A 9,724-nucleotide genomic window follows, 5' to 3' on the forward strand; every position below is an offset into this window, starting at 1 on the left:
ATAGTGTGGGTGAAATATTTCCTGGCACAGTTCATTCTTTGAACTGTGTAAAATTCAAACTCCCCCTGTTCTTGATGGGTGCAGGAGATTGCACCTGTGTAGTGTAACCATGGTGACTGTACAGCTAAGAATATACCACTGTATGTGCAGGGAGGGAGAAGGAGGTACAGCTGTTAGGTCTATGTTTATGGGTGTGTGTGTGTGTGTGTGTGCAGCAGAGCTGAGTGTGTGTGCATGTAGCAGAGCCAAATGTGTGTATGCAGCAGGGTTGAGTGTGTTATATGTGTATGTAGCAGAGCTGAGTGTGTGAGTGTGTATGTAGCAGAGTTGAGTGTGTGTGTTTATGTAGCAGAGTTGAGTGTGTGAGTTTGTGTATGTAGCAGAGCTGAGTGTGTGTATGCAGCCGAGTTGAGTGTGTGTATATGTAGTAGAGCTGAGTGTGAGTGTGTATATGTAGCAGAGTTGAGTGTGTGAGTGTGTATGTAGCAGAGTTGAGTGTGTGGATGTGTATGTAGCAGATCTGAGTGTGTAAGTGTGTGCATGTAGCAGAGCTGAGTGTGTGAATGTGTGTATGTAGCAGGGCTAAGTGTGTGATTGTGTGTATGTAGCAGGGCAGAGTGTGTGAGTGTGTGTATGTAGCAGAGCTGAGTGTGTGAGTGTGTGTATGTAACAGAGTTTAGTGTGTGAGTGTGTATGTAGCAGATCTGAGTGTGTAAGTGTGTGTATGTAGCAGAGCTGAGTGTGTGAATGTGTGTATGTAGCAGAGCTGAGGGTGTGAGTGTGTGTATGTAGCAGAGCTGAGTGTGTGAGTGTGTGTATGTAGCAGAGCTAAGTGTATGATCAGGTGTATGTAGCAGAGCTGAGTGTGTGCGTGGTCATGCTTACACATAATGACAAATTCAGCTCTGCTGCATACCCATGTCGCACACTAATTTCTGCTACCAGGGTGCCTCCAGCTTTTGCAAAACTGCAACTCCCAGACATTCTGGGGGAGATTCTAAAAAACTACTGTAATTTCTGTTCCAGCGATATTATTATATTTTTTTACTGGTCTCCTCGAACCTGCCGGCCTTCCTTGCAGAATTCCGCAAAGTTTTTGAAGAACCCGCACAAGCGGGTAACTCCTCTGTGGGTGACTACGCTGTTCAATTCCGCACACTGGCTTCTGAACTGGCTTGGAACGACGTAGCCTTGTGTGCCACCTTTAAAAATGGACTCTCCAGTGGAATCAAGGATACTCTCTCTTCTCGAGATCCTCCTACTAACCTAAGCAAACTTGTCCAATTAGCCACCCGTATTGATGTGCGTTTTGCCGAGAGGCAGGAACAACTTCATTTGGAAAGAAAACCTGCCCAAACATGGTGATTACCCCGACTGGCTCCTGTGTTCCAACGTCCTCCTCTACCATCTTCTTTGCCTCCTTCCGAAGAGGCTATGGAGGTGGATTGCTTTTGCCTAATGCATCAGGAAAGATCCCGCCAACACATTGAGAATTTGTGCCTACATTGTGCCAGTCTGGAGCACATTCTCAAAGTCTGTTCTATACGTCCTCCGCATCCGGGAGAACGCTTGCATCTTGGACAAGTAAGAGTGGCATCCCTGAATGTGAATATTACCTCTCCTCGTTTGATCATTCCAGTTCAGGTCTTTTCTCCTGCCAAGACGTCTTTCAACGCTTCTGCATTTTTGGACTCTGGTTCCCCTGGTGACTTCATTGGTGCTTCCCTGGCCCAAAATTCCATCTTCCAGTGACTCGTCTTGCCAAGCCTTTGTACATTTCCTCTGTTAATGGACAAAATCTGAACTGTAAGGTGCTATACTGCACTGAACCTCTCATCATGCAAGTAGGAGATTTGCATAAGGAAAACATTGAGTTCTATGTGCTACCACATTGTACTTCGGAGCTTCTTCTTGGTCTTCCTTGGCTTCAACGTCATTCTCCTCAACTAGACTGGAAATCTGGTGAAATCACATGTTGGGGATAGTTTTGCCAAAATCATTGTCTTGTGCCGATCCAGTCTAAAATTATTTCTTCGCCTCCTCCTACTAACAAAAACTTTAGGCAATGTCGCAGGTTTGGACTCTACGCCAAGGCATAACATTCCTACCAAACGATTGATTCCTTTAGCTCCTGACTATCTTTGGCAAGTTCCAGCTGGAAAATCTTTTGTACCTTCTAAACTGAGACGTAAAGTCCTGAATTGGGGACATTCTTCATTACTGCCTGTTCACCCTGGAAAACAGAAGACTATTCAACTGATCTATCGGCATTACTGGTGGCCGCACCTTGAACGCAATGTCACAGATTTTGTTCATTTCTGCGTTACCTGTGGCCATAACAAAACCATTCTACAGAAACTTGCGGACCACTTAAAGCCTTTGCCCACTCCTGAAACCCTCCAAAAAGAAGGGGAGACCAAAGGGGGGGCACTGTAACGTCATCGGTCCTGTCAGACACGCTGGCCGTGAGCACTCTCCTCTCATGTCCCTGCTGCCGGCGGGGCTGGAATTCACATCGCGGGATGCTCCCGCATGCGAGTTCCAGTCCATCACTCACCTCCCTGGTCTTCCGTGTTCTCAGTCCTGGCGCACGTGCCCCCGCATCTTATGGCGTGCACGTGCCGGAGCTCTGTGATTTAAAGGGCCAATACACCCTAATTTGTGTATTCACCTGTTCCTTCCCTATAAGTGTGTTCACCTCCCCTTCCTGGTGCCGGATCTTAGTTGCCCTAGTGCGTGAGAGAAAGCTACTGTGTTTCCTGTGTTCCTGTTTATCCGTGTACCTGATCCTTGTTCCGTGACCTGACCCTGCCCTGACCTTCAGCTATCCTGACCACATCTAGTCCTTATCCATCTGTACCACGCTTCATCCCAGCAACCTGTGTGGACGAGTTGCGCCAGGGGTAGCGATCTGGGTGCCCCCTGCCGCAGCAAGACCATCCTGCTTTGCGGCAGCACCTTAGACTCCGCTCCCTGGAACGGCTCACATAATCATCCACACAGGCCCAGAGGATCCACCACCTGCTGTGACCCTTACTGGGACAAACTTTCAAAAGTCTTTCTTATATTTGCTTGTTGCTTGTATTGATTCATGCAAAGTTGTTTGTAATGAAAAGATTTGCTATCATTGGTTTCCCAAAGGAATGATGGAAAATTGAAGATATTTTGAAGTGAATGTTCATCTTTGATGAATATAGAACTAGTCAATCCAAAAAGCTAGTTGCATTTCTCATCTAGTATTGACCTTGAGAGATAAAATCTATGTAATAGTTCAGTGCTTGCTATAGCTAGCTATTTCTATCAAAAAGTTCTCTTTACTAATGGAACTACTAAGTAAATTGTGTAGGAAAAAGTTCCCTATAAGAACTTTTAGAATTCTGTCTTATGATAGGCTTGCTGGCAGTTTTCAATAAAAAAGCAGAATTGTCAATGCAGGTCTGAAGTTTTATACAGATTGCTACTCAGGATCAGTCAGAGATATCTACTGAGTTGGCAAAGTTGCAGACACTTTATAAAAGTTGTTATATAGAACATTTTGAACTATAAACAAATGCATTAAAAGTTTACTTGGAGCCATAATCAGGAGAAATCAGCAAAAGACACAGGGGGAGATTAATCAAAACCTGTCCAGAGGAAATATTGTTGTGTTGCCATAGCAACCAATCAGATTGCTTCTTTCCTTTTAGAAAAGGCCATTGAAAAAAGAAAGAAGAGATCTGATTGGTCGCTATGGGCAACTCAGCAACTTTTCCTCTGGACAGGTTTTGAGGTCTTCAGACCCTTTCACTATGTTCACATTTTTGTTATACTGCAGCTTGTGCTAAAAAAAAACCCAAATATAATTCACCCATCATTCTACGCTCAATACCCTATAATGATAAAAAGTGAAAAACAGAATGTTAAAACACTTTGCTAATTTGCATTGACATAAGCATTCAAACCGTTTACACAGTACTTAGTTAAAGCCCCTTTGGCAGTGACAAGACCAGAGGTGTCAGCAGAGAGCACTTTGGTTATACAGAAAAGAACAACTCAACTTCCTCTGTAGTATGCAGCAGCTGATAAGTATTTTAAGGATTAAGATTTTTATAAAGAAGTAATTTACAAATCTGTTTAACTTTCTAGAGTGAGTTGATACAAAAAAAAAAAAATCCCTAACCCTAATCCTTGGAGGGAGAACCTTTGCCCCAGTCTGAGGTCCAGAGCATTCTGAATCAAGTTTTTATTAAGAATATCTGTGTACTTTGCTTTATTCAGCTTTCCCTCATCCCAGGCCAGTCTACCTGTCTCAGCCACTGTAGTTCTTTTAGTTTAAAACAGAAAAGATTACAATAATAATAAGCAACATTAGAACAATAGTACACACATCATATACAGTACCTGTACAATATATAATATATCCAAAAAATACTCCATATTAGTTGATAGTCACTGTAAAACACCCCACAGCATGATGCTGCCACCACCATTCTTCTTTTTAGGGATCATGTAGGGCTGGTATAGAGCAGTGCCTAGTTTCCTCCAGATATGACACTTAGAATTTAGGCCAAGTTCAATCTAGGTTTCACCAGACCAGAGGATTTTGTTTCTCGCATTTTGAGAGCCCTTTTGGTGTTTTTTTTTTTTTGCAAACTCCAGGCGGGATTCCATATATCTTTCTTTTTTTTTTTACCGAGATGAGACTAATTTCTGGCCACTTTGCTATAAAGTGAAGATTAATGGAGTGCTCTACACAGTTAGGGTGAACCTTTAATATCTGTATAGCACAGAGAATATGAACTTTCAGCTTCACTAAAGGATCAGCTTACACTGCTGAAAGAAATCTATGGAGAGTGCTTCTTCTCCCAGGAAAGATGCAATGCAGCAATCCACAGAAAATATTGGTTTATTGCAACATCCTGGGAGGAGAAGCGCCGTCTGGGATATCCTTCTTTTTGGACCTTATCCACATCTCTGCATCACTATCCAGCTGACCGAGAGGCACCTGGACAAGACCCGTGACTGCTGACCTCCATGACCACTGCGAGCTTACACGCCTGCTGAGGTGTTGTGCCCTTAGCACAACACCGTCTAGTAAGCTCCCAATTATTTCTGCGCACATTGAAGCTCTGTTAAAACACCTACACTAGCAGCGCACCTTGTTTTTCTTTCTATTTCATTATGAAAAAGATATTCGCACCTAGTTTCTATACCCCATGGAGTTGAGCTCTTGGAAAGTTCTCACATTTAAAGATGAAGCCTGGAGAAGTGTAACCAGGTGAAAATGCCAGATACAAGTTTTATGGACACAAATAGTGCTAATACACATAAACTAAACACACACATACTCTCAAAAGTTACCTGAAATGAAAATGACACTTAAAGGGGTACTCCGGTGGAAAACTTTTTTTTTTTGGTTTAAATTAACTGGTGCCAGAAAGTTAAACAGATTTGTAAATTACTTCTATTAAAAAATCTTAATCCTTTTGGTACTTTTTAGCAGCTGTATGCTACAGAGGAAATTCTTCACTTTTTGAATTTTGTTTTTATGTTGTCCACAGTGCTCTCTGCTGACACCTCTGTCCGTGTCAGGAACTGTCCAGAGCAGCATAGGCTTGCAATGGGGATTTTCTCCTTCTCTGGACTGTTCCTGATACAGGCATCAGGTGTCAGCAGAGAGCACTGTGGACAACACAAAAAATAAATACAGATTTTCCTCTGTAGCAAACAGCTGCTAAAAAGTACTGAAAGGATTAAGATTTTTTAGTAGAAGTAATTTTCAAATCTGTTTAATTTTCTGGCACCAGTTCATAAAAAAAATAAAAATGATTTACACCGGAGTACCCCTTTAACCAATACGTTTTATGTGTACATAATAAAAACATTAATCAATTACATGTACATAGAATTAAGCTCCTTCCACCAACTTACTTGATATCCTCCCATACTTCTTCTCCATAGTTCCTTATAACCAGTAACTCCAAGGCATGGTTGACAAATCCATACTATAAATAAATGGAAACATTTGGAATTACTAATAGATGGACAAACCATAAAACATGTAATAAAAGTAAGCAGACCTTCTGTAAAGAACTTCACAGAAAAGCCTGGATTAATAAAATTCAGCTATATTAGGCTGGGTTCACATATGTCCGGCATCTGGCATAGGTGAACTTAGCCTAAACCTCACCGCAACTGATGCCACAACTGATGGCAACATACATCAGTTGTATGGCATCCGGCGTCCATTGTTTCTGGTACTGGACAGGGAAACGCAGCAAGCTGTGTTCCCCTCTCCATTGCTGTCCAGCATGTCCAACCATCCGGGGTCAAAATTGGGACGCTGGATGCTTGGGAACTGTCCCATTCAAATAAATGGGATCAGTTCTAGAATAAGTTTCCCTCCGGTGCACACCTGAGGGAAACTATGCCGGACACCTGATATATGTGAACCCAGCCTTACTGAGCTACTGAGTTGAGCTAAGTTTGATGCCATTGTCAAGCTTAAAGGAAAACTGTCAGATATGTTCTCTTGCACTATCCACAGTACTGGTGGATAGTGCGGGAGACGCTGATTCCAAGAGCCCTACCTTACCCGGATCCGCTCGGCCGTTCGCCCACAATTATAGTTTTATTCTATGTGTATATCTTGCTGTAACTGGCAAGGGCGGGGCTTCTGCAGGTTAACTAGCACTGACGTCAGCGCTGCTTATGAATATTCATCCCCCCTCCATCCAGCTCTCCCTCTCTTCGCTGCTCCAAACTGAAGGGAGGGGGGATGAATATTCATAAGCGGTGCTGACATCAGTGCCAGTACTTCAGTGGAATTTTTTTTTTTTTTAAATCAACTGTTGCCAGAAAGTTAAACAGATTTGTACATTACTTTTATTTAAAAAAAAAAAAATCTTAATCCTTCTAGTACTTATTGGCTGCTGTATGCTCCACAGGAAGTTCTTTTATTTTCTGTCTGATCACAGTTCTCTCTGTTGACACCTCTGTCCATGTCAGGAACTGTCCAGAGCAGGATAGGTTTGCTATTGGGATTTCCTCCTGCTTTGGACAGTTCCTGACATGGACAGAGGTGTCAGCAGGGAGCACAGTGGTCAGACAGAAAAGAAATTCAAAAAGAAAAGAGCTCCCTGTGGGGCATACAGCAGTACTGGAAGGATTAAGATTTTTTAATAGAAGCCATTTACAAATCTGTGTAACTTTCTGGCATCAGTTGATTTTAAAAAAAAATGTTTTAAACTGGAGTACCCCTTTAAAACAGATTGGGGGTTAAGGGCAAATGCTCCTTTTCAGGTTTACTAGTTTTAATAAGTCTGCATTAGCATGTAAGCACCCCAGGGCTTAATTCACACCTTAGACTGTTCCCTTCTGCTTTATAATGGCCATTATGCTGCTGCTTCTTTTTATAGTGAACTATAATTAAAATTATGTTTTCAATAAAAAAATTGCATGCTTTGTTTTATTTTTTATTTTTTTATATCTGTTTCATTTTGTTAGTAAAATTGTGCAGCGTTTATGAGGTTTTTGACCTGTGTTTTTCCTGTTTGAACAAGCCCTATATGCCCCGGTAGATGTTAATCAGATAGATTGTAATGCACCAATTTGAATGAAAGAGATGATGTTCCATATACTGCTCCAGTGTGCCGATCATCACCAATTACATCCCATTTGGAAGGGGGTTCAATTCTTACTAGCCTGGCTATAGGAAAATGACAAAAACTCTGGAGAGAAGAATGAAGTGCAGTGAAATTTAAGGTCTTACTCACGAGGAAAGCATACAGGGTAAGCAACAAAAAGTAAGTAACAAAAAGGAAATATTGACAAAACTGGGTCTATATACTCTTCATAGTCTCTCAAATATATTGGGAAGGGTATTACAGTATTTTTGTGGAAAACGAGAAGATACCTTTTAAGTAGCTCTGTATTAGAGAAAAATCTTGACTCAATATATAACAACATACTAAGTTACAATATATAACAATTCCTGCAAAACTCTACTGTTTATTACTGTTACAATAAGACCGACCATATGTCATAATACAGCAGCTGGCTGCCATGTCACTTTTTTGTCAGCATTGCTGACTGTATGTGAGATAGATAGTTCAGCACATGATATATTAACCCTCTTTCATGTTTCAGGAGTAACAATCAAGTGTCTGCATTCCAGTTTTTATATACCACATCATCTACAATTTCCACAGATAAATCCATCACATTATTAACCACATAATGCTATTCTGTACATGGTCTTGTGCAAACATTTGTGTCATTTCAGTTATTTGTGTATTGAGTATTTGTCCTTGATTTCTAACCCAAGAAACAAAATATAAAGTACCGAAAATAAAGCTCGATCGAACCTACACCATTATTGTCAGGGTACTATAAACACAGGTATTCAAAATGTTATTTGAAACAATGCTACAAGAAAAGGAATGTCCGAAATGTACTCAACAGATAGGTGACCGCGTAATTCTTGTAACTATAAACTAGTGAACTGTATGTGTAAGTAAAGCACATTAAACACGCACTACGACTTGTCCCTCGTGAACATGACGCGTTTGAATCCAGTCCAGGGCCTTCTCCAAAATGACGACGCAGCTGATGTACTGACGTCAACTATCATTACAATGTGCGCTTTTATTTATGTTGGGGGTACAGCTCAGCCACCTTCTAAGAAATGTTTTCATTATGTACATCTGTGGACGCTCTTTTACATCTCTTTGGTCGTATAATTTATCAGGAACACAATTCACAAGAATAGTGTTATGCAATGGAGTATCTACAGATATTGCATATAGCCAAAATCTGATATGTTACAGCGGAAAATGTTATGACACCACGAAAACAATGAGCTCATTTAGGAATGCAGCTGTACTGACACTACAATACATGATAATGATGGGATTTATTAGTATGCAATACGCTCCAGTGTAGGAAAAACAGGATGTGCTTTAAATGATCATGTAGAACAAATCCACCCACAAGTTATTGTAAGCGTGCACAGATTTCGTGTTAGAAACATAAGCATTTGTGATTGTTGTATGGTATAATGTGACAATTGTATCAGCAGTGCAAGATATGAACCTATGAAATGTATATATAAATCTGTATATATCTACACTTGATGATTGTCCATACCTCTATATTATAGATGACATTTACTACTGAATTTAATAAATGAAGCACCTACCATTCTGCCGGTGAGTTCCCTTTTCCCCTTTCAAGAAGAAAATGGTATATAAAGAGTTACTTAGTGACAGCCTCTGCAGCTCTAATGAAGCTCAGTACAGCAGCAGAGCCCAGTCCACAGCAGAACCCGCCCCCTGATGATGAACAGCAGGCAGCAGCCAATAGGAGCTCAGATGCTGTACTCCCCCCCCCCCCCCCTTCTCCAGTCCTCAGCATAGGATGCCTGACAGGGCTATGAGCTGAGACACAGAGAAAGGAACCATCCTCAGCTCCTCTTGTTGCTCCAGCAACAGCAAAGTCACAGTCAAGACACAGCTTAGCTCTGTATCTCTGCTGCATTGTGGGAAAGGGAAGGTTACATTTATTTCTGTTTAAATGATAAACAATAAACAACATTTTTAAATTTGATACAATGTATGCAGATGTTATGAAGTGATACAAAATCATCTTGTAGGACAAATACTGTAAGCAGAAGTCTATGTAACATGTTATTCCTGAGACGGTACGCGTTCACATATCAAGATTTAGGGCTAAACATGGCTACTTC

General features: G+C 41.2%; 1 protein-coding gene across 1 annotated transcript in view; it reads right to left on the reverse strand.

The window, feature by feature from the left end:
* Positions 1–9,307, reverse strand: part of GUCY1B1 (guanylate cyclase 1 soluble subunit beta 1) — a 95,519-nt gene extending 86,212 nt beyond the window's left edge. Inside the window, exons 1-2 of the mRNA XM_056562106.1 lie at positions 9,179–9,307; positions 5,911–5,984 (exon numbers count right to left, since the gene is read on the reverse strand). Of these exons, the coding sequence (XP_056418081.1) occupies positions 5,911–5,984; positions 9,179–9,181 (77 nt within the window). The 5' untranslated portion in view covers positions 9,182–9,307. The remainder of the gene's footprint in view (positions 1–5,910; positions 5,985–9,178) is intronic.
* Positions 9,308–9,724: the final 417 nt, after the last annotated feature.

The sequence above is a fragment of the Hyla sarda genome, chromosome 1 (assembly GCF_029499605.1).
Source record: "Hyla sarda isolate aHylSar1 chromosome 1, aHylSar1.hap1, whole genome shotgun sequence".
NCBI lineage: Eukaryota > Metazoa > Chordata > Amphibia > Anura > Hylidae > Hyla > Hyla sarda.